Consider the following 26,552-nt stretch of genomic DNA (forward strand, 5'->3'; position numbering starts at 1 on the left):
ATTTAGATTGAACATAGTAAAACAATTTAAATGATAGTGTCCGTCCAAAGAAAAACATTACTTATAGTGAAAACCACCCTTGAATTATGGGATAGTAGACTAAAAGCTTTAGGAATCCAAACTATAACATATAATAAGTACCCTGTATCAAGATTGATGCAAAATAAGTGAAATTTGACCTTTTTAGGGAGTTTTAGAAGAAAAAAACCCACTTCTGGGGTCATTTGGGTGCATTTTCTATATCTTTGGCCCCCCTCGGTCGATTTTGATGATTGACACCTCTTTTTAACAGTTAGAGCCAATAGAATCGAGGGGAAGTTCCTAACATCCATCTAAACATTACCCATTGGTGAATGAGTGATGAGTAGCCAGAATGCCTCGTCTTGGGAGTCGGGAAGGCTGATAATTTACTAATTGACCTAACAGAAGTTATTGAGTCCATGCAAGTTTACTGCCTGGCTCAGATCCACCAACGTCAGCAAGTTCTCACCTCTATTAACTCCCCGAAGAACCAGGTTCAATTAACTGCTGTTTCGAATTCAGACGACTCTCTTAAATCTGTTTTAGCGATCTCGAAGATTTTGATATCAGTAATGAGGTGTGGTCCTACCTAAGTGTGAGTGTGGCAGGGTGCAATCTTACCTTTTAAGCAGAAGAGGAGAGCGCAGATGTCTTTTAAGTTGTCCCAATCCAAAAGGTGGGATCAGTTTATTTAAAGAAAAATTGGTCCACACTTATACAGGGTTTCTACCTTCTCTCGTTACAACATGACAATCCTACAAAACATATCATGCTGTGGTCATGTTCTAATATGAAACCTCAATTCACAGTTTTATATTTATTGCACTAAATTGTAACTTCAACTGCCCAATTCAGTTGTGACATTTAAAATCGTCCGACATAATTTAGAGGCATCTCCTCATAAATGGCCGGTGATAATAAAAAGCACATTCAAACTTTCATTCAACAAATCAGTTCATTTTGCTCATTTCCGCATTCATATACTTCAACTAGTCCCGCATCAATTCGGAGAACCTTTCCTCACAGGTGGCAGGGTACTAACTTTCAACAAACATCAATTAATTCCACTCATTTCACAAAGAAATTCACTCTGCATTCAAAAAAGAAATTTGAGAGATATTTACCAAGTTTGAGAGAACCTTACCGAGAGTAAAAACCCAGCTCTCCAGGGAGAGAGCTTACCGGGAGAGAGCTACCAAGGGAACCCCCCCTCTCTTGAGTTTGCTCCCTCTCTACCAGTGTCTTTATGATCAAAAACAGGACAGAAAAACCTAAAGACACCTCCTCCATACCCATATTTGTGGAAACTGGGCATGGCCTCTGATGTACAGGACTGGACATGACCAGACATATTCTATGGCTATGGCATAAGAAACACCTTCCCATGTATGTGTAAAAAGGTCATGACCTCTAGTGTGCAGGACTGGAAAATATTATTCTCGGCTATGACATAAATACCTTTTTGGGGCCTCACTCTATTTCTCCTTAAGTCAGGAGCCCCCCTCCCTGTCTACTGCTGTGAGGGGAGAGGGAAGAAACTGTCTCTCCTCTCTTATCAGTGACACCCATAAACCATAATAGGTCTTACACTCAACTTAACAAACGACTTTGTTTATACTGTAAATATAGAAAATCATAAAATATGAAGCATTTTTATTTTGGGTTATACAAGAATATAATTGATTATATTTGATTATAACTAACTTTCGTTTTATTCAACCTAATATGGAGATCTCAACACTCGGAACCGGAAGCTGTCATACACTCTAGTAGCTACCGTAGAAGCTAATATGAAATCTCCGTTATTGACATAAAAATTGAATGATGGATTATCAGTAATAATTTCAAAGTGACACAGACACATTGGATTAACCTATTGATTAGCTTTTTTCTCGTTTTAATGCCATTGAACACAACTTTTGATCATAAAACAACAAAGCTAAGATATTTTTAGCCGTTTTGGCTCCGTAAAGCTAATTTTGTTGTTGTTGTTTGTTGTTGTTTCACCGCTTCTGATCGCTCAGTGATGATACTTATATGTCTGGAATCTGTGGAATCTCAGCTTGCTAATCGATATCTTGTTTGTGCAGATCCGATAAGTAATAAGGGTATTTTACCTTGAGTTCTGTGCTAAGTGCATCAGCATTTCTTTGCTCAGGGCTAATTCAGAGCCTTTGTTATTTTACCCTTTTGTTTCGTTTAGCTAAATATGGTTAATTTTGTTTCGTTTAGCTAAACATGGTTAATATTGTCTGATAGCTGAGTTTCTTCCCGTTAAGTGGATATGACACATTCATAGTTTGTTAAATATTAAGAAGCCCTCAGACGCTGTTATATCTCAAACAGGCTCCGCCCTCTACTGGACTCTATGGGTACTACTCTCTATCATGTCGTGGGTGCATTCACCTACTGAGTTGCGTAAACGTAGCCGGCCAATCGGGGCGAGCCTACCAGAATGAGCGTGCAGGCCCACAGTAGATAAGGCGGCTACGCCCTCCGACCGTCATCCTTTTTCTCTTCAGCGAGCAGAAAACTGAACAGAAGCTGGCTTGATCGCGGGCGCCGATCCTCATCGATGGTACTTCGAGTGTCTGGGGGCTGACCACGCCGTGGAGGGTGGCAGACATTCCCCGTCCTGCAGTGCCTGTCAAGCGCTCCCGCGACGTGAACATCGCCTGGTGGAGATGGATGGCCAGGAGGTGGCCGAGGAAGCGCCCTTCGTCTGCCCTTCGTCTGCCCTTCGTCTGCCCTTCGTGTTCGCCATTCCGGCGGCGGCCCCATTTGTCGAGGAGGAAGACGAGGACTTCTCGCTGTCGGGCGCTTCTGGGTCCGGTGTTGTTAGTAATTCTTGAACCCTGAGAGCAGGATAGAGTGAAAATAGTCAAGGGAAGCTTGTAAAAGTTAACAGCATTTAGTTACACAAAAGATGCGGTGATGGACAAATGAGATGTACAAGCTGGAGGCTCTCTCCCCATGCGTCCGGTCAGCCGTGGTCAGGGAAAAGAGATAGATTATTTGCTCTCTCTTCCTGTTGTCATCTGAGGTCTTCAGGGGCGGGTCCAATGCAATTCCTGCCTTTTTCTATTGCTAAATTACATAATTCTGGTGTCTGTGATTATTTAAACATTCCCTGATAAACGTTATTTCAGCATCAAATAAATGAGCGTTGATCCCATTGTGTTTAGGGTAAAACATCACATGTCATTTCACCTTCAATTCACGGTTTTGAAAACGTAGCATTTCGCAACATGCTAATGCTAACCGGAAATGACGAAATTCACTAGCGAAAAACCGGAAGTCATGTGTGAATCTTCGGTTTTTAGAATAAAACAGATTTAAATTAAATACGGTGTATTTAATTCAAATTACGCCATATCAACATTGATTTTAATTTCTAACAATCCCTATTTAAATACCTTTTAAGGTATGTAAATAATACTGAAATCAATGAGTTCTTCATCTGAACATTGCATGGTACATATACATATAGCAGATATAGTTCTCCCCATCCACATTCTTGTTGGTTGTGGGACAGAGGAATAATAATTCCGAACCTGCTGATATCTGAATCTTACTACTTGGCTTATGTTACAAACTAAATAAAACATCTTCATGGTGAACTAAATAACATATTTAAATAGCTCGGAAATGTCTGATGAGCATCTGTGTTATTCCTAAATAAAATCCTTGTAATCTTTCCCAAATCTAAATATAACAATGAACTATTCCTGTTTGTGGTAAAGAAACACACTAACGTTATGTAATACAATTTCATTATGGATTCAAAAACAACTAAAGTCATGATGCTGTCAGAGTGAATGATTTCCTGAGTGTATCTGTCCTGTAAGGTACGTCATTCTCTGCTTGGATCGTGTGCAGAAATCCCATCAATTGCACTTGGCAATACTGCTTCTACCTGTCTATTATAACAGTAGCCCCTTGGCCACTGATTCTGCATCTGTGTTACCTGTTCAAAATGCAATCAATATTTAGAAACATGTCAACATTCATCAAACAGTATCTTATCCCCAGATATGGAGCAGGTTAATTCGAAACCTATCATTCAATGCTCAGTTTGAACATCTGGGTTGGGGCGGAAGGTTTCTTTCAATCCCTAAAAGAACATTTGAAGTTGTAAATCTTACAGCCATGTTGACATTATACATTATACACACTCCCCCCTTTTTACACATGAACTCATGTGTAACAAAATCCTGTAATGGGGAGGGGAGAAACAACTGTCAGGTAAATATTGGTTTGGGAGATAGCGAACATTATTTACAATTTTACATCCATTATTATTATTTCCACAGTAAACACTTCAGTGAAAATATGTGTTTCTCTCCATCTTTCAGTCCTAAAAGAAACAGAATCTTCAGATTTTAGTTTGAGTTTTACATTTGCAAACCGCCAACTCCTGTGGGAGTAAAATATCATCAAGTAGATTAGAAACGGGTCATATGTGCGGTTTTCCCCTTTTTGTGGAATTTTTAGGAAAACTCTCGTTTCCCTTGGAGCTCCAAATAATATGTTAGTCCAAAAACATGCTTGGTTAGTTATTGTTTTAGAATCATGCAGTTACACTGATCACATGCCGGCATTCATTCACACTCACACTGTCTGGTTGTCAAGTCAGGTTTGGTCAGGTACACCCCAGAGTCAGTCATTGACAGTGCTTTTGTCTTCAGTAAGGGTCATAGGCAGTGTTGGGACTAACGCGTTATTTTTGGCAGTAACTAGTACTCTAACGCATTATTTTTTGAAATCAGTAACTCAGTTACCGTTACTACATGGTGCGTTACTCCGTTATTTTTTGTATATAGTCTCGGCTCCCAGACGTTGGTGAGCGGCGCCAACAGCGAGGCAAACAGAGATGAGAACTGTAGTTAAGTACAGTACTTGAGTAAATGTACTTAGATACTTCCTGTGTCACATGCGGAGACGCGCTGTGGGAGTGCTTGTGTTTACTAACAAGACTATCATGGCGGCGGCGGAGTTCAAGTCGAGTTTCTCCGCCTGGAGATATTCTCACTATTTCACAAAGCAAAAGTACAGCACAAAGAAAAGAACGTTTTAGTTAAATGTAAGTTGTGTCTTGGCGGGTCAAAGATCCTATCTACTGCCCAAAACAGCAATTCAAATCTGTTGAAACATCTGCAGAACCAACATGCTGGGACGAAGATAGTAGCTAGGACCACAGACCCAGACTCATCCGACGCCTCTCCACCTCCACCTAAGCAACAGCAGCTGGATTCTAACCGAGGGACTGCTAGTCAGGGAAAAGTTGATAAAGCCATTGCACGGTATGTTTTAGAACACATGCAGGCTATTTCTACAGTGGAGTCACCCGCTTTCAGGGAGCTAGTAAGCATGATACCATGTCCGGGCGGCACACGGCATATGGGACGGAAACTTTTTCCAACTACCTGGATCGACAGACCTTCACACATCATCTGAGAGGCAGTCGCAATTTTTACAGGCTCCCACTACCTGTTAGGATCTGGCATATGTTAGCATCTAGCTCTCCTTCTTACAAACATTTAGCCATCGCTGTTTATACAACATCTTGACGCAGTTTGGCATTGGTGCATGGGACAGTAATTGCCCTAAACCTTTCACACTCAATAATGCCATCAAAACACCCTGAGGGTGATGTGCTACTTCAAAGAGCAAATAAATAGATAACAGACCTTAAGGAGGATATCCGATGGCTTTCTGACAAGCTGAAAGAAAAAGAGTCTCTCGTGTCCGATCTCATGGAGGTAGCATCGGTGCAGTCCAAACAGCTTGCCTCGTTCAGTGCAGTTACCCATGACACAGTTCTGTGGGATCCTTCCACCTGTCCGCGGTAGGGATGTGCATCTCCATCACTGTGGCCGATGCGATGCGCATCTCGATACGTTGCCACGATACGATACATTAACGATACATTTGAAACACCAGGCGATGCGATACGATACGATTCACCCCTGTTGCGATACAGTTCGATACGATTTGATTCGACATTATGCGATTCGGGGCGATACGATGCGATTCAACCCGATGCAAAAATAATGATACTTCAATATGGTACGACAGAGGATTTTTGTTTTATTCCTTATATGCAGCAAATCATACATTAACAAAAAAGTGCTTTACATATTTGGTACTGCACATCCCATCATGCCGTTTCTTTTTTTACCTTTAAAAGCTCTCCAGAGTACAGTACAATTGTATAACACCACATAGTTAAACAATGTAAGGATGCATTGCTCATGATTAACAATGTGCAAATAACAGCTACCATAGAGCAATGCCCATACAGCTGCCAGCCTGATGTGCTGAACACTCATTCATAGGCTAACTCACCAGTGAGCAGAAAGCAGTGGGTTCTATATGATCAATAAAGAATACAAATAACCTTTCACAAACAGGTATTTCATAACTGCTTACAGTAAGGAAGACATTTAAATTATTATTGGCCGTCACAGGCTGCTGTAAACTAAACACCACTCTCTCTGACAGAACACCTCACTGAGTGATTTAACTCATATGTCTAACTTTCAGGTTTCTCTTTTCAGCCGCAGACCCCATGTCGCCTCTTTATGTGCGTCACTAAGTTCCTCGAACTACTTGTGTACTTTAAAGCGGCTCGGCATCGTTAACAATTTGCGAGCGATTTTTCAAGTTGACCGTCTGTAGTATATAGTGCCGCGCACATATACCATCAGGACGTTGCTGATGGGGTGCGGCTGCGGAGTGATAGTGTGTGTATGCAAGTCCGCATCTAGGACGGATCTCTGTATCATGGCTGTAGACCTGTTAAGTAATAAAGATACCTCATACAAAGGTCTGCGGATACCTTATTACACTCCATGACCTGCGGTCAACTATATAGCATAAAGGACTTTTACACCGTCTTACTTGAACAATCCGAAGTGTTGCCAAACGTTTGATTTGTAGGTATTTTTCGGTGCGCTGTGTTTCTCTTTCTCCTCAACTTCATCGTGTGTTGATAACTGAGACTCTCGGCCTCCGTAGTGACGAAGCAAATATCAAAGATCGTCTCTGCTGAGCGTTGACAAGATGAGGGGATTTTATATGAATGAATCGTTTTTTTACCGATGCAAAGACGCTACGCAATCGATGCATCGCGAGTTCAACCTGGTTCAACCCAAACTGTAGCCGATGCGCACTCTTTCAACCGGTGCACTCGCATCTTGAACGTTTATGCCGGTGCACCGATGCGAATCGGTGAATCTTAACATCTCTAGCCCGCGGCCTTCCGACTGCTCGACACCAGCAGCCGTGGTCTGAAGTGGTGCTAAAGAGCTTTTTGAATGGGGTAACTTCACCGCCTCGCCTTGGCCTTCGGAACCGCTTCGCGGCCCTGTCCGACAATCCGGTCCATCCAATTGATGCCCCCGCGGCACTGACCCGTCCAGATGATCCGGCCAGTCCAGCTGGTGCTCCCGCGGCGCTGGCCCGTCCAGACGATCTGGCCCGTCCAGCTGATGCTCCCGCGGCACCGACCCGTCCAGATCTGCACCCTGCCGCCTCTGTAACTTCTACGCCGGCAGCCGACAGTATTTGTGCTGCTTCCCAGGCCACTGTGGAGTCAACTCGGCATCCCTCATCCCATCCGGCGGCCACCTCTTCACGTCGTAGACTCCTCAAAGAGTCCGCGCTGAGACACTCTGGAAGTTGTTCGGGCCCTGAGCCGGCAAGAAAATCCTCTCCGAGCCCAGCTGTTTCTGCTCCGTCACCACATCCTCAATCACCGGCACCCCCTCGTCCCCTGTTCGCCCCAACCACATTAATATAGGGGGATTCCATAATCAGAAACATCCAATTTTTCAACGCAGCCACGCGCTGTCTCCCTGGAGCCACCGTCCCGGTTATCCTGGAGAAACTCCCGGGGCTGCTGCACTAACTCCCGTCCTCTGTCAATCGTCTAATCGTCCATGTGGGGTTTAACGATACAGCCCGCCAGCAGTCGGAGCTGACAAAAAAGGATTTAAAGAAACTTTTTATTCTTTTAAGGAGCTGTGAAAAGTCGTTCTTTATCTCAGGTCCGATCCCAACGCTAGGCCGCGGAGCAGGGTGTTTTACTAGGATCCTCAGCCTCCACACCTGGCTCCAATCCGCCTGCAGAGCTGCCAATTTTGGTTTTATTGACAATTTCAATCTATTTTGGGACCGACCCGCCCTCTTCGGCACTGATGGAATCCACCCGAGCAGGCTTGGTAGCCGCATGCTTGCGGATAACATGCATCACGCTGTTCAGACGTCTCCCTGACTTTTCCAACGCCACGTTGACACACCCCCCTCTCCGGCAATGTCATCCAAGGCCACTGTTTCCACGCCTGCCGTCTCGCTCTCTAGCGCCACCCAACGACCAGAGGCTTCTATGCCAGTGCAGCGTCCCATTTGTGTTGTGGCCTGCTTACACAGGCTGGTGACTCGGACTGAGAACAGAGGATTCAAGGGCATCCGTCTGAATGTATGTAATGTATCAAATGTTTGCAGTGATTCCACATGCTCCACGGTCTGTTAACAGTCAGAGTGGTGGTATGTCAAACAAACTCAAACTGGCTTTATTAAATGTCAGGTCTTTAGCAGGTAAATCATTTTTAATCAATGATTTTATCACCAAGCACAACCTGGATTTTATGTTTTTAACTGAAGCTTGGTTAGACCAAAACAACAACGTATAGAATCAACTCCTCCCAACTTTAATTCTATGAGTCAGGCAAGACTACATAAGAAAGGGGGTGGAGTAGCTATTTTGTTTAATGACTTATTTCAATGCAAGCAGACTATGTATGGCAACTTTGCTTCTTTTTAATATGTGGCCCTTCAGTTGAAATGCTCCGTTCGAGCTCTTTTCCTAAACATCTACAGACCACCCAAATACTGTGCAAGCTTTTTTGATGATTTTACCGAGTTGCTGTCTATAGTGTGTATTGACTTTGACTGTTTAATCATTGTTGGCGATTTTAATATCCATGTTGACAACCCTGAGGACAGAGGGGCTAAAGAACTGTTTTGTGTTATCGCCAATTTTGAACTGACTCAGCATGTCAAGGGTCCGACGCACAATAAGGGGCACACTCTGGACTTAATTGTATCAAAGGGTCTGAACATCTCTAGGCTTGTGGTGACTGATGTTGCGCTCTCCGACCATTCCTGTGTTTTCTTTGAGAGCTCTATTACCGCCCATACAACTGTTAAGAAAGAGGTAACCACTAGACGTCACTTAACTGAAAATGCACAAGAAATGTTTGCCCAGATTTTTACTCCCTCACTTGCCCATGCTAACTTCTCTGTAAATGAGCTAGTTGATCATTTTAATTCTAAAATAACAAATGTCATGGATGCCATTGCCACCATTAAAATGAAGGAAGTATCTGGCAAGAAAATATCTCCATGGAAAAAAAGCATTGACTGTGAGAACAGCAAAAACTGAGTGCAGAAAAGCTGAACGCAGGTGGAGAAAAACAAATCTCCAGGTTCACTTGGAAATATATAAAGAGAAACTCGGTTTCTATAATCAGGAAATAAAAAAGGCACGACAATCGTTCTTCTCTGACATCATTAACAAAAATAAAAACAACTCACGTGCCTTGTTTGCTACCGTCAACAGACTAACAAACCCCCCAGTGTCGATAGCCTCAGAATTTCTATCCAACAGGGCCTGCAATGATTTGGCCTCCTTCTTCACTGACAAAATCATGCAAATTAGACAGGCAGTCAGTGCCTCTGCATCAGGTACAGCAAATGTACTGTCCCTGTGTTCACCTAAAGCCAATTCAGACACCATGTCACAATTCCGTCTGATAAACGCTAAAGACCTGGAAGACATTATCCAACATCTGAAATCCTCCTCCTTTAGCCTCGACATCATCCCGACAGGATTTTTCAAAACTGTTTTTCATTGCTTGGCCTCAGATATACTACACATAGTAAACAAGTCTCTTCAATCAGATGTATTTCCACAGGCCCTGAAAACTCCAATAATTAAACCGCTCCTAAAAAAGCATAACCTAGACGCAACCATAATGAATAACTACAGGCCAATATCAAACCTTCCCTTTTTAAAGGCCATGTAATGCATCTAACACAGGTGTTTTTTAACATGTAGTTTAGATATCACCAGAATAAAAATAAATACATTTTTTAAAAGTTTGGTCATAATTAAATGACATATACGTGAAAAAACGATGTTGGTTCCGAAGTTTGCCGAGTACGCCCCCGATCACTCCCGAACGAGCGGTGACGTCACACGTGGCAAATATTGCCATTTGATAAAATCAGTCAAAATGGCAAGCAACGCGACAACTTCAGACAGCGATAGGGACCATTCAAGCTCAGATTCGGTGGGTTATCTGGATTCAGTTACAGAAGTAGAGAGTGAACCAGCTAGCCTTTCACTTCAAGGCATCTTGCCTTATCAGTACGAGCCTTCTGCCCGGCAATCGAACAACGAGGCAGAAACTTGTGAAAGAGAAGCGGATTACGCAGCCGGCGAGACTCGAGTCAGCAATACTGAATGGTAATTCCTGTTTTATTTAATTTGACCTGCACTAAATGTCGATCTTAATTTGTCATCTGTTCCTCACACGTCCGGCAGATATTGTTTTGTTTTTTAATGTTATGTACAATATTCAGGTGTACATGTCAATGCTGTGAAAGCATGCCCACTGCAGATGAATGTGTATGCTGCAGAAAGATCTGGCAGGTGATGGAACAAATACACAGTTTGCAACCTACTGACCAGACAGAAGACACCGACGAGAAACCAAGGTGCATTGTTAGCCACCCAGGCTTTAGAGAAGGCTGTCTCAGTGTTTGGACACTGAGAATAGCGTATCTTCAATACAAACAACAACACAGAGCAGTTGATGGCCCACTACACCAGTAAGTAAATATTGATTGACCCAACTGCCGATTGCAGCTTTGCTTTCATATAATACTTTTAGTCGCTACAGATATGGTACACTTTTAAAGATACCATTAAACTCTTTCAAGCAGTCAAAAACAGCTTGGCTTTTATGTTTTCTGTGAATGCAAGTTCAATGTATGCTTGGGAAAAGAAACAACTACACATGTGAGGAAATATATAAGAGGTCTATGATTCTGTCAAGCAGTCATGTACAACCTCATATTTATTTTGTACAAGTAAAATAAAAATATCATGTTATAAGTCAATTTGTAACCATTGCTACATAATAGTACTACATAACATTTTATTTTTCTCCAAATATATTTATAATATGTATACTTTTTTTTCATTAGGAAGTATCGATATACAGCTTATCGACAGTTTGTACGTTGGTGCTGGGGTGTACTCGGCCCAAAAATCAGAGTCCCGCTGCCTGCATGTGCTGTAACCGAGATACGGAAGACTTACCCTGAACCGGGAGGCCGCTATCAGGGATTGCAATGGCCAAATCTGTAATTTGACATAACTCATGCAGCTGAACTGGTTAAAATGGTTTCACATGATGTAAATAATTTACAAAGTACGTCATTTACAATATTACTTTTCCAAAGAAACATGTAAATATAACAACATTTTCCAAATCACAAGTTTGTAAGATTGTATTAATTTACTGTTTGATCATTTTTCACTTGTAACATTTGATCTTTATTGCTGTGTACATTAGTCTATTTTGGTATATGTGCGAGTCCACAAACAATTAAAAGTGGTAAAAATAATAAAGATATTCAGACGTAATTCATTTTTGGCCTTACTTATTTCACTTCAACTTGTATATATTTCAGTCACTAAGTTCACTGTACTCTGGTGACATTTAGCTCAAGCTGGCATAACACCTGTAGTAACTTAATTCTGACCCGAGTTTTGTGCACAATCTTCCAGCACCCATGGTCAATGTTTAAAGCAATCAGGAAACATTCACAGCTCAAAAGTATTTTTAAATTCTTAGGGCTTTAATTCAGCTTCTCTACTAATGATAGTAATATCTTTAATGCTAATCTGATCAACCAGAAGAAAGTAGAACCTGGATGTTGGAACACTGTGCCTACTGGTTCAATAGAAGTGCATTGCACGAAATGTAGGTCCTGACACCCCACCAACAAGCACAGACATAAACAGCAGAATGTAATGGATTAGGCAATAATATCAGTGATATGAGTGAGTAGAAACAATCACAACAAAAGAAAAATGTATAATATTGATGGCTGATCACCAGAGGATTCAATAACCAGTTTGACAGTCTGCCAGGTATTATGTTAATACAGTATATAAGCATAGAGATATTGTCAATTTTATTTGAAGTACACTATTATGAAGTATCACCCATAGATACAAGAAAAGTTTTTGTACAAAATGAAAAGGAACTGTTTACACAAGATAAGAACCACACCACAAAAGAAAGCAGGAATCTTATTTCAAAGCAAAGATTAAAGATAGTCCAGTAAACACTGTTACTGGTTAATGAACCGACACCTGTGCTGACGCACTGCCTCATCTTTATCGGGGTGGTCCATCTCTGAGGCCAAAGGTTGTGGTTCTTGGTCACGGACTTCTTGGATGGACTCTCTCAAGTCCTGTTGCGAGTCAGAATAGGCTTGCAGAAGACCTTCAAGAATGTTTGTTGTGTACTCTAAAAATAATAGAATAGTTTAGCAGGGTCGGAATGCTCATGTGTTACTGTATTGGTAATTTGGTATATTAAAATCTGTCCCCTATCTAAACTTACTATATGTTGCTGGTGTCTTTTCCTTGCGTACTGAATGTTGACCCTTTTTGAACTTTGGGAAACGGATTGTGAAACGCTCTTGGCCCTCTCGAGTCACAGCCTGTAGTCTTGCACTGTTTTCGTTGTAGTGTAGTGCTGCCAAGTAGTACCTGAAATAAATATTTAAAACGATTATTTCTTATGTAGACTGAACAATTACAGAAAATATAGAATCAAAGTATCCCTAAAACACAATTAAAATAAATCCATTTAGTACAAGGCTATCATTAGTTACCTAGCAAGCTGACAGAGCCACATGAATCCTGTATGCTTCGGTGCAAAGCGAATGATTAAACTATGGAATGCTTCCAGAGATGATGTTTGGTATGTACTCGAGATCTTCTTGATGTCCTTAAGTACATGGGGATTGGTTAAGATGTCATTCAGCAGCTCAGCTGGGTTAGATCCTGCAATAAATAGTTTACATTTTTAGGGAAAGAGATTAACACCAGGAATGCTGCCTGGGTAGGTGGCTTTCTGATTTGGCAAATAAATTTGACTCTTAATTTTGCCTTTAAATTATTCCATCATGTGCAAAAACATTTTCCATGTACCTGGTTTAAGCAATTGTTTATTTCTGTTGTCACCTAGTAAATGGGCATGGGCACACATGGGGTATATCTCGGTATCATGCTCATGTATGTCTTGCACATGGTTAGCAACAGACTTCCACTTTTCCCCTAACAAGTCAGCCTGCCCTTCTGGAACTGTCCCTGCGACATAGTACATATGGTGAATGATCGATTTCTTCCACAAACCAACATCTTCACAACCCTTCTTTTTGGCGAGGGCATCGATCTTTTTACCAAGTCCTGTAATTAAAAGATTAAATTAATTACCAACATACATGTAGCAAAGAAGCATATATATACAACACAACACAAATGTACAATAATCTAATAAATTCAGTTCTACTTCCATAATGAGCACACAAATTCACACCTTTCGCTATATGCCATGCATCGAATTGATGTTTCAGCTCTGCTGTGCGGGGGTTGTGTGGAGTTTCTTCTCTCAGGTACTTTGCAATAGATTTATGCCGGTCAGTTACCATAGATGCGACACCCAGCTCATGCGTCTCGGTCAGGAGTGTCAGACACCTCTTCAAGCGCTCGAGCTCACAAGCATTGCTGCTGGATACCTCATTGCTCTGAATAACGACATAAACAACATTGGTAATATGTCATCATTGTCCTATACTGTATTTGTATGGTGGTTTCATACCTTGCATTCATTATTATTAAGTTAGAAGTGTGGTAAATTGTACTGTACCATGTACAAGAATATTACTACATGTACTGTTAGAAATTAAAATCAATGTTTTAATGGGGAAATGTAGTTTAAACATGCCGTCAGTTTTAATGCTCTTTTATACTGAAAAACCGGAAATTCTTGTGCACAAGCAGTTAAGCTTTTATTCTGAAAATCCTTCATCTACGGTTAGCATTTAGCATGTGGCTAATATACGATTTCCTAAAGAGGTGAATTTAGTAGCAAAATGATATGGAGTGGTGCAAACCGAAGCCTACTGATTTAACACTACAACTATAGATGTCGAGATACTACCATGCTGAATATTAAATGAAGGTACAGTTTATTTGAATACATTATTGTTTACAGACGAGAGTAGCATGTGACAACATCCGGAATGACCGGAAACCAAACGAGCCGAGAAGTATTTTTTAGAGTATTGATTACAGCGTTTAGAATGTGTTAAATGAAAAGTGATGAAAGAGAATATGAGGAGAAAAGGCGTGTTAAGCATATTGAATGTGAAAAGAACCAATCCTCTGTTTAAATGCAACAACGGACATTGGAGACGAGGCGAGCCGGCAGGCGGGGAGGAGCCAGCAGAGGATATATAACAGCACCGGAGGAGAGATCCAGCTCTTCTCTTCCCGAGGAGCTGATCACAGCTGTTTGTCTGACTGAACAATATCATGCTTGTGACCAACCCGCGCCTTTTTTAATTAAAGTACCCAATTGAACTTTCACAGAGACTCCATTTAGTCTCCTTTTAAAGCTTCTCTCCTGGACGGGAGAATAACGAACCCAGTTTACAGTACTTAATTCACTAACTATTTACCTGGACTAGTTGGGTATCCAGCACTTTGTTGATCCTTTGTTCGATCACCGTGTAGCCTCCATATTTGGCCGAGTCACAACGACCATCCCCTGTCCGATGTATGCCACCTTCCATGCTTTTGAGTCTCTCCACAAGACTCGTCTGTTCTGTTTGCCAGGCGTTGACTATGGATGGGATGATGTAGGATGATTGATAACGATGGTAGGTATTGCGGCTAATCCTGCAAACTTTCATGATGTCAAACACCCTTACCGTACGTCTACACTACAGGCATCAAAAAATGCTTTTAACGCTTCGCCCATTCACTTGAATGGGGTGTCGTAGAAGATTTGTAATCTTCGCCGAACTGCATTGTGGGGAGCATGGCATGGCTTTGCAAGCATCACGAGCATCAAAAGTTGAACAATGTTCAACTTTTGAGGCTCGATGCTTGGCATCAGCCAATCAAATTCCATTTATGCAAATCCCGCCAGTGCAAGCTCAGCCAATCAAACCGCGTACAAGCTGGGAGAGCCAGACCGCAGTTCATTTCCTCATATTCCAAACGAGATATTACGGTAGCAAATCACCCGGTTCTTTACGACCGAAACTATTTACCGGGATACAAACCGGAGGAACCAGGCATGGAGGGGGGTGGCAGAGACAGTGGGTGAAACTGATAGTTTTTTCGCCTGTTTGGAGAGTTTATATCCAGTTTACTTCGTTTTAACATTGCTATTGCTTTGTATGTCGGGGGCGGGAGATTCATGTGATTGGTTGCTCGCAAAAAATCGCCAAGCTTCAGACACGCCCAGCTTCAAGATTTGTTCATGCCTGTAGTGTAGACGGGCCGTTAGAGTCTGGGAGGGTAGACTTTGTGACAACAAAATTGATGCCGACATGATCAGATTTCCAACAGGAAGTTCATTGAGAAATGGCTGGCTGTTCCATACTCTTGTGTATTTACAGTTTCCACATTTCTGCCTGATCTGCACTAAACTGCCAATGTTGTTAACAACCTCGCTAGAACTTGATCCAGCACAGATTGGGCAATACTGGAACAGCTCCAACAAATTGGCCTCAAAGACGAAATACTTCTTGTCTTGTGCATATTTCCTGGGGCATTTGTGCAAAAGTTCTTCTTGCCTTTGTCTGGAAGCAAAAAAACTTTATCAATGATGTGTTTTGTTACAAGTACATTAATGTAAATCTGGTTATATTAATTTTCATTACCTTCTAACTAAACTATGGTATGTTCACACACAACTAACCTATCTTCTTCACATATCTCCTCCTCTTTTTCCTGTAATGCCTCATCAATCGACAGCTCCGAAGGCTTGTAGTCAGAGTCAGAGTCATCTTTGATGGGTGTCTGATCAGCGTCGAATACAAGTGTAGCACAACCTTTCTTTGGTGTTGACACTGTTGGTGTATATGCACTTTCTTGCTCTTCATACTGTGTACATGCATCAACCATGATAACTGGATCTGTTGAGGTCCCTGTAAATTGGAAATGATAGTAACCATAACATTGTCCAACACATGGAATGTCAAAAGTGATACAGAGACACATGATAACAACAATTCACCAATCTATATTTTGTAACTGTTTTCTTCTGTACCTTTGCTTCTATAGTAAGGTCTTGTTCGAGTTGAGCACTGTGTGCTTGCCTCAGATCTATGTGACAATGTGCTTTCAGTCACCGAAGCTGCAGAAGTATCTTCTGGCAAATTAGATTCCATATAAACATCTGATTCGCTCGAGACATGATCCTGTTCTGTCAGCAACTGGAACCAAAAACAAACAGTTAAAAACACCTAACAATTTCAGGGATGGATCCTGCAGCAATCATGTTGGTCTCAAAACGTTTAGCTTTTAATGAGACAGACATATGCACACAAGCTAATTCTATTTTATTTAGGAACACATCTTAACAACTCAAATTCTTACTATTTATGTATGTTTCCCCAGAAATGGGTTGAATAACTTAAATCACACTTTTATCATAGGCCCCATAAATACAGCACACCAAACTCTCATAGATCTACATTTGTTTTCAGTCAAAAACAAAACAAAACATATTAATTTGATATAAATGAAATAAAACATACCCTTGCCACCTCTAATTTGGAAACAGCCCTTCTAGGATGTGGGCATATTTCACACTTTTATCATAGGCCCCACAAATACAGCACACCAAACTCTCATAGATCTACATTTGTTTTCAGTCAAAAACAAAACAAAACATATTAATTTGATATTAATGAAATAACACATACCCTTGCCACCTCTAATTTGGAAACAGCCCTTCTAGGATGTGGGCATATTTCACTTCTTTTCGTTTTTTTGCCTGACGAAGTGAAGAAACTGTCAACATTGCTGGCAGTCGTTGCCGACGAACATGCAGCAGATCTGGCTCTCTTTGCGCCTGATGCCTTTGGAGTTTCGGCTGGTCTTTCAGGGTTTATGGTGGGTACAGCATCTAACTTAAGCGTTTTTTTGGTCTTGTAGCCTAATTCCACCATCAAAGCTCCTTCAAAACTGTCTTGGGTGAAATGGCTACCACATATCACAGCTTGTGATTTCTCGTGCGGCAGATGAAAGTTCGCTCTTTTGGTCTGTACAAAACGGATCCACTGACGTCTAACAGCCGTGTTTTTCGGAAATTCGTGTACACTGTGACCTGACAGGCTTGAATTACCACAAAACTGAAGTACACATCACTTCACAATCATGAATTGTTGGATAAAAAAAGTTTAGCGAGGTCCGGTTACACATATGTTGAGCGAAAATAGCGGAAGGATACAAAACAAACAATCCAGACGAGGCTGGTGTTTGCCACGTGTGACGTCACACAGCTGGGTTAATGGCTGGCAAGCTTTTTGCTACCGGAGCGGAATAACACGGGAAAGTGGCACACATTTCATGTTATTTGGGGGGTATTTATGGAAAGAATCATTGATGTTGATATGTCAAATGAAAAAGTGGAAAGTGATGAAGCGATTTATTAACACAGAATAATGTTTATTTTGGACATTTCATGGACTTTAAGCAAACTGATCGAAAAAGCAGTTTTTCAACAGTTGAGTAATTTCATGTTTTTAACTGACGGTTTTGATGTGTTTCAGCCGGGCTTTCGACCTAACCACAGCACTGAGACTTCACTTGTTAAGGTCTTAAATTACATCCATTTGAACACAGACAGTGGCAGAATATCAGTGTTAGTATTATTAGATCTCAGCGCTGCCTTTGACACTGTTGACCACAACATATTGCTAGACCGTCTTGAAAACTGGGTGGGAGTTTCAGCAACAGCTCTAAACTAGTTTAGCTCCTACTTAAAGGACAGAACAAACTTTGTCTCAATAGGCAATTACAAATCAACCCTGATAAATATGTCATGCGGGGTTCCTCAAGGCTCCATCTTAGGACCTTTGCTTTTTAATATTTATATGCTACCTCTGGCTGAAATTATTAAAAACAGCAATCTAAGCTATCACATCTATGCAGACGACACCCAGATTTATTTTTAAATTACACCGGGAGACTACTCTCCGATTAGAACACTGAGCAAGTGCATTCAGCACATCACTGACTGAATGACTCAGAACTTTCTCCAACTGAACAAACAAAAAACTGAGATCTTTTTTTTGGAGCAAAGAAGGACCGATTAAAAGTAATCACAGAGCTTCAGTCGGCAGACTACAAAGTAACTCACAAAGCAAGACATCTGGGTGTAGTGATTGACTCAGACCTGCATTTTAACAATCACATTACAACAGTTATTAGGTCTGCATACTACCACCTGAAGAATATATCAAGGATTAAAAAACTAATGTCGCAACAGGATTTAGAAAAACTTGTCCATGCTTTTATTTTCAGTAGACTCGACTACTGCAATAGTGTATACAGGGCTCACTAAAAGGTCTATCAGAAAGCTGCAGCTGATTCAGAATGCTGCTGCTCGAGTACTCACTGACACTAGAAAAGTGGATCACATCCCTTTGGTTCTGAGATCATTACACTGGCTTCCAGTCTGCCAATGAATTGATTTTAAAATACTACTGCTAGTTTTTAAATCACGAAATGGCTTAGGACCGAGGTATATAGACGACCTACTCCATCACTATGAAGCATCCAGGAGTCTCAGGTCTTCTGGGTCGGGTCTGCTCTCTGTTCCGAGAATAACCACTGAACATGGAAAAGCAGCTTTTAGCTATTATGCCCCAACAATTTGGAACAAACTGCCCAAAGCGTGCACGTCCTCTGAAACACTTCCTATTTTTAAATCCAGATTTAAAACGCACCAATTTGCCGCTGCTTTTAATTGAGCTGCTCATACTCACACTACAGTATGCCCTTTGTAGTCATGTATTCTGTACCTGCCGTGTTTATTTATTTATTTAATTTCATTATCTTTGCTTTTTATGCCTGTTTTTAAATGCCTTTTTAATAATATATTTATGCTGTATTTGTTCTTAAATGTATTTTGATTTTAATCTGTAAAGCACTTTGAATCGCCACGTGCTGAAAAGTGCTATATAAATAAAATTGCCTTGCCTTGCTTTGGAGAAATAATATCCAAAAATGGAAAGCGAGCTACAGAAAACATTTGAGGGGCTGGAGTACATCTCGACCACCGCAGACATTTGGTCTGTCCACAACAGAAGCTTCCTCGGGATAACATCTCACTGTATAGACCCAGGACCCCTGGCCAATCTTTTTTGGGAAACAAAGTAGGCTACTTTGCAAATATAATTACTGTTTATTATTATTATCAACACAGTTACTTTTTTATACAGTGAGGTAAATGGTAAATGTGCATGTATGTCGTTCAGTATGCATTTACAGCATAGACTGTATATATAAATGGACATAGGGTCCGTGACATCACCCATAGGATTCTGCAGAGTTGCCGAGAAGCCCTTAGTAGGCGGAGTCGGCCACTAACGGCTCGACAGTGACGTTAGAGTTCAACTCCCGCCTGCTTCAAATAAAGGCAAAGAGGCGGAGCCGAGACGGGACCTGCTGCCACCGAGATGCAATCTCCAGAGCTATCTGAAGCTACCAAGCTAAACTAACATGCTCCCCATCTGCACACTGCCGTGGCATTTTACGTTTCTAAGGTAAGCGGACATGAAACTATTCAGCAAAACTATAAATAATAATCTAAGTTATTGAGTTTTTAGCATAATACTTCAGAATCTTAAAATCCCTTAATGTTTGTTTGTATGCAATTTTGCTAAATTCAACACTGGAATGCGGTCAGGCGTAGTGGTGTCGTTGAGTCGGCGGTAATCCCCGCACGGGCGGAACCCGCCGTTCGGTTTTGGGACGAGGTGCAGGGGAGAAGCCCAAGGACTGTCGGAGCGGCGGACAATGCCCAGGCGCTCCATGGTTGCGAACTCCGCCTTTGCTACAGCCAGCTAAGAAGGGTTCAACCGCCGGGCCCTGGCGTAGACAGGAGGCCCCTCGGTAGTGACGTGGTGCTCCACGCCATCCTTAGTTGTAAGCGCAGAGAAGGTGGGCAGCAACAGGTCTGGAAACTCGGCCAACAGTCTGAGAAACGTGTCTGCCCCCGAGAGCGAGCCCGACAGCCCGTCATACGCTGCGCTGCCAAGTGTACACACGAGGCAAGAAACCGTTAAGGCATCAACCAAACGCCTATTGTTAACGTCCACTAAGAGTCCATGAGCACACAAAAAATCCGCTCCGAGGAGGGGAAAAGAAATGTCCGCTGTCACAAAATCCCAGCTGAAACGCTGTCCTCTGATGCACAAACACATTGGCCTCACGCCGTACGTGCGAATTGGACCGCCGTTAGCTGTCGTCAATAACGGTCCGTACCCACCACGGGTGACGTCTTCACTCGACGCTGGAACTACGCTCCGTTGAGCGCCAGTGTCACACAGAAATAGGCTCCCCGAAACGCTGTCGCTGACGAAGAGGAGCCTGCACATGCCGCCGACGCTCAGGGCCACTACTGAGCGCCGGCCCCTCCGTATGAAGGTAGATATGGTGCAAAATGCGAGAGCGTGTAAAACCTGATGTGAGCACAAGTTTGCAGAAAAAAAATCTGAGCTTGTGTGCATACATTTACACTTGTATAAAATATCCACGTAACTGTGAACCAAATGTACACTTGTATAAAATATCCACGTAACGGTGAAACAAATTTGAAGTCACAGAAGAAAAAAATTATATATATTATAGCCTACCGCTTTGGCACTAACGGTTGATAACCGTTTATTAGACCCTCCAGAAAAACGCGGGCAAAAATCCTTGATTATGCGGGCTAAAATCCTTGATTATGCGATTAAACATGCAGGGTTTTTATGTGATTTTATGCGGTGAAATTGCGAAATATGCGGAAAGTTGCGAAAAAGAATAGATTTTTTTTTTAAATATTGGACTGTCATATTTATTCTCCCTCACACAAAACCTGCCACTAACGTTAAACCCCTTTCCTATTCAATTAAACACATTCAATGTTTATTTATTTTAAAAGCAATTTTAATCACACACACACACACACACACACACACACACACACACACACACACACACACACACACACACACACACACACACACACACACACACACACACACACACACACACACACACACACACACACACACACACACACACACACACACACACACACACACACACACACACACACACACACACACACACACACACACCGCCTCATTCTGTTTTCATTTACTCGTTCGTTATCTGACCAGCTTCAATCTTGTAGGCTACTCACTTCGTTTCTTGTAGCCCTCGAAAGGGTTTTGGAGGTTGATGCCTCGGTGAACGTGAGTTGTTTGGCTTTCTTGTCCGCAGCAGCAGAAAGCATTTTCGAATGTTTGAATGAATCAAAGTGGGTCGTCACTGTCGATTTTCTCTAAGACTTATGCTCCAACACACAGTTGCACGGGGTGCAGAATAGTTTCCCCCCACTTTTGTGAAAGACATCAGGGTACTGCTTTGCACGGTCTTTAGCAGAAATGTTCGTCGGTAAATGAGATGGATCAGATTTTTTCATCTTGGTGTTTTCTCTCTCGTGTGAGTTCCATACTTTCACTCTACGGTGTTGTTTACCTTCTTTGATGCGCGAGCTGATGACGTCACATCATCATCATCACTACTTCACCAGTTAACTTTTTTGTTTCTCAACTTTGTGTGGAAAAATGCGGGGATTATGCGGCCTTTTGATAAATATCCGGCCTTTTTTTTTTTAAATCTACGCCATTTTGCTGATTATGCGGTAAATTCTGCGATCGCGTTTTTCTGGAGGGTCTAGTTTATGAAAATAAAACCAATTGAACTGTACTGAAATAATGACACGTTTTATAATTGTCTTGGGCTCCTGCTGTGTTTTTAAAGCCTTTGTAAATTATCCATGCTATTTTCTATTTAGAACGAAGACTTCAGAATCTTAAAATCCCTTGACGTTTGTATGCAATTGTGCTAAATTCAACTCTGGAATCAAGCAAATATTAATATGTTTGCATGACATTAGTTATTTATATTTTGCCATCACTTAATTATACGTTTAATACATTTAAGTCAAGCTAAGGTACATACGATGGTAGCTAGTTAGTACTCTTACCTGTGAGGCCTCCTCCAAACAGCATAATAACCAGACTGTATAATTAAAACTAAGTACCAGTTCTAGATCCTTGACTTTAGACAAACAATTCAAAAGACAACATGTATTTAAAGACCAATCTTTATTTGAATGTGCCTCTTAACCTGATACACTAGTTATACAGTAATAGTATTGACAATCTAAAAAAACTGAGCAACTCAACAGTCAACTTTATATTTCTTATTTTCTAAAGCATTTATTATTTTCATTTTCCCCCTCTCATATTCAGTGTGGACGGATTGAGACAATGTGGTGTCCAGAAAACTGCAGAGGCTTCAGGGAGAAACCTCCGTGTGATGGATGTCCTGTCTGTTGGTTTGGCCCGGAGAGGACTGAGGGTCTTTCCTCTGTGAGGAGGACCAGGCCTGATGGAGGAGCCCATGCTGGGCAAAGCTGATACCAACTGCACAGGCCTAGTCTGTCACCTTATTTGACTAAATATGTTTACTTATACATTTAATAGGCTTTACACCTTCTGTCCATATGTGCTTTTTATTTAAAACATTTTTGTTTAACTTTTGTTTCACATTTCAATCTATTGTATTTGTATTTGCACTCCTTTTGTCCATTATTCTTTCTGAAAATAGATTACACATTCACATCTGACTGAAGATTGGCCCCATTTATTTGTGACGTTGCAAACTCTGCGGTACAAGGCACAAGTGTTGTGAAGCTCATAAAGTGAGGCAAATAGAAATAATCAGCTGATGGCGTGTAGATGTGGAAATAGATGCATCCCATCAGCTGACTATGTGTTTCGCCACAATTTATAAGCCTGACTATAACCACCCCTTCAAATGATGGTCCCGATAGACTTCAAAAATATTTGGTGTGCAGATCTTTGTTTTCACAATAAAAGTAGTTTCTTATTGAATGTCCTGTACTGGTCTTAAAATCTCATAAAATCAGCTTTTAATTTTCCTCTTGGATGTTCTTCTTGACCCTCAGAGAAAGAGGAGATGTCTTTCAGGCATGTCTTTTCCTAACAAAAATGATAGGAAACATAAAACATATTATGGCAGAACAAGTGTGTTATTTATGAAAGCGGTGTGTTTTTGTGTTTAGGGGCTGTAGATATAATTATTTTGTAATTGTAATCAGATTATGAATGAAGAGTATGAAATTCATCAACATTGAAATATATTTCAGTGTTTTTCTGTGTTTCCGTGTTTCTGTGGGGGTATAATATGCACGTTTCAATACATATGTATCATACATCTTCCCTGTTACCCTCCCCTTGTTATAATTAAGACAACAGTGCATGTGAAGGACTGTAATACACATGTATCAGACACGCTCCCCTTGCTATAATGAAGACAACAGTTTTTAAAATGTAAAAAACGCTTCTTTTTTTAATTTTATTTCCTATTTACATTTTTTTTTTTTCACACACAAAATCAAATAGTTATACTGATTGTAACATCCCCAGGACCGTCTCAAACTTAGAATTCCCCAGATAGCTTGGTTTCACTTGACGTCACACCGCTGCGTTCCTTTGGCGCGAAATTCCATTGGAGGTCAGGAAGTAATTTTCTACAGAGGATCTAGCTGCTGTTACCATTGTGAAAATGCCGGTGTGTTGTGTAGTTTACGGTTGTTCCAATCGATCCGGCCGAGAGAAAAACAAGAGGTTTTACCGAGTGCCGAAGGTTGTCTTCCATAAAGCTGAGCAATTTAAGAAGCTAACCGAAGAACGCCGGAAAAAATGGCTTTCAAACCTACATCTGCGGTCGGGAGGAGCAGAGTCGTCTAATGCACGTGTCTGCAGCGACCACTTCATCAGAGGTATTAGCTAACTTGGTTTTTGTGGCTTTGTTTATGTATTATTGGGTTGTGGTTAAATGCTTATTTACTTTGTAATACTGATCATGTTTAAGTTACCTGTAGTCTAATATGGACTTTGTTGGGACTTTTTAGGGTGCCCTAGCGCTTTGGGTGACGTTGAGTCGGTAGACTGGGCTCCCACTGTTAGCTTCGGTTACCACACAACAAGTAAGCCCAGATCAGAGGCATCTCTTCGACGAGAGCAGAGGATGGAGCTCAAGGAAGACCAACAAAGACAATCAGAATGTGCAGAGGCTTTGTTGGATCTCCTGCAGACAACCGAGAGCCCAGAACCGACGCAGCCCCCGTCTGACAGCCCACAACCAGAGGACACCAGTGGGATATTATATGATCAACAAGGTAAATTAACCACCAGCATTATTATTAAATATTACAAATGTGATTGTCAGAAAATCAGTGCAAACTTTGAATTAGGTTTAGGTTTAGAAAATAGAGTACTAACTTGAGAATCTGTAATAATTGGAACAGAGAACTTGCATGTCTGTAAAAAGGTTATCAAAAAGATAACTTCACAAAAATTCACATTCATATTTGAATATTTTAAATAACTAATTATGCTTGCTACTGCTATATTGTATGCAGATGCAGGATGCCAGACTGATTTAACGATGGAGGACATCGAGAGGATGGAGGATGTTCTGAGACAGAACACAACAGAGCTGGGAGATCTTCGGACAAAGGCACTGGACACAAAGTTCAACCAGGAGTCCTTTGAGAACAACGAAGAGAAGACAAAGTTTTACACCGGGCTCCCCAACTTCTTAGTTTTACTTCAGGTTTTTCAACTGTGCGAGCCCTACATCACCTGTGGCCCTATGTCTGTGCTCCAAATTTGAACAGTTCATTTTAGTTTTTGCTGAGGCTGAATCTCCCTCTGAAAGATTTGGCTTCCAGGTTCAACATCTCTCTCTCCACTGCTTCTAGAATTTGGCATAAGTTAATTGACATACTTCATGAGAGTACAGAATTTATAATTGAGTGGCCAGAGCGACATGTACTTCAAGCTACAATGCCAATGGGATTCAGACAGGCATTTGGATGTAGAGTTGCTGTGATTGTTGACTGTTTTGAAGTTTTTATTGAGAGGCCCTCTAATTTACTAGCTAGAGCACAAACATGGTCCAACTACAAGCATCACCATACTGTTAAATTTCTGATTGGTGTTGCTCCCCAAGGCTATGTCACTTACATATCTTGTGCCTGGGGATGAAGAGTTAGTGATAAACAGATCACAATACAGAGTGGGCTCCTAAAAAACCTGTTACCTGGAGATATTGTCCTAGCAGACCGTGGGTTCGATATTGGCGATAGTGTGGGATTTTACTGTGCTTCACTAAAGATGCCTGCATTCACCAGGGGGAAAAGTCAGCTGTCAGCATACGAGGTGGAAGAGACAAGAAAAATAGCTAATGTGCGTATTCATGTCGAAAGAGTCATAGGATTAGTCAGAAGAAAATATCAGATTCTGCAAAGCAGGGCTGTGCCCATAGAGCACATGCTAACAAAACCAGGTGAGGCACTAGCATTAATTGACAAGATTGGGGTTATTTGCTCTGCCTTGTCTAATCTGTCAGTGTCTGTCGTCCCATTGGAGTAAAGTCATGGAGCTGTAGTCTTGTAAATAAGAAACCATGTATTATTCAGTATCATTTAATCTTTTCAGTAAACATCTTTTTGTGTTCAAACATCTTGTGTTCAAGTCTTTTCAGTAAACATCTTTTTGTGTGTTGTAAATTGTGTAGCCCTACTCAATATACAACTTTCATCTACATTCAGCCTTAATTCATTCAACAATACTCTAGAGATGACAATTGGTCTGGTGACGCTCCCATGTATGGCCATTGAGGGTTGTTGTAAATGTAAATAAGAAACCATGTATTATTCAGTCTTCTTAGTATCATTTAATCTTTTCAGTAAACATCTTTTTTACAATAGCAATATATCACACAGCCCTACTTCCTCTAGTGAGTGTGGTCAGTGAATATGAAGGTGCTGTAATGCAGGTTAAAGGGCTGCCACTGTGCAAATAATAATGCAACAAGGAGAGAACCACAACTTCCGCTCACAACAAAGTCTTCTGTCATCATGGGGCAGCCAATCAGATCCAAGGAGCAGATGAATGGTTCGGAGGTTTTTGGATCTATTCCGGCGATCACAGGCTCGATTTAGTATGGCCCAAACCTGATGAGAGCATGACATATTTACCATTTATGC

General features: G+C 41.3%; 1 protein-coding gene across 5 annotated transcripts in view; it reads right to left on the reverse strand.

Annotated features, from left to right (window-relative positions):
* Nucleotides 1-669: 669 nt before the first annotated feature.
* Nucleotides 670-26,552, reverse strand: part of LOC307047425 (uncharacterized protein) — a 35,601-nt gene continuing 9,718 nt past the window's right edge. For 3 of the 5 annotated variants that reach the window (XR_013810421.1, XR_013810422.1, XR_013810423.1), the window contains exons 6-13: nucleotides 16,455-26,519; nucleotides 16,104-16,332; nucleotides 14,854-15,984; nucleotides 13,710-13,917; nucleotides 13,322-13,579; nucleotides 13,003-13,174; nucleotides 12,729-12,877; nucleotides 670-12,632 (exon numbers count right to left, since the gene is read on the reverse strand). Coding sequence is in view for 1 of the 5 variants with exons in the window: in XM_079694395.1 (XP_079550521.1) it covers nucleotides 12,454-12,632; nucleotides 12,729-12,877; nucleotides 13,003-13,174; nucleotides 13,322-13,579; nucleotides 13,710-13,917; nucleotides 14,854-15,087 (1,200 nt within the window). In the remaining 4 variants the exon portion in view is untranslated. Of the gene's footprint in view, nucleotides 12,633-12,728; nucleotides 12,878-13,002; nucleotides 13,175-13,321; nucleotides 13,580-13,709; nucleotides 13,918-14,853; nucleotides 15,985-16,103; nucleotides 16,333-16,454; nucleotides 26,520-26,552 lie in introns of those variants that run through there. The other 2 variants (XR_013810424.1, XM_079694395.1) reach the window with 2 other exon arrangements.

This window comes from Notothenia rossii (assembly GCF_949606895.1).
Source record: "Notothenia rossii genome assembly, chromosome: 7".
NCBI classification, from domain to species: Eukaryota; Metazoa; Chordata; class Actinopteri; order Perciformes; family Nototheniidae; genus Notothenia; species Notothenia rossii.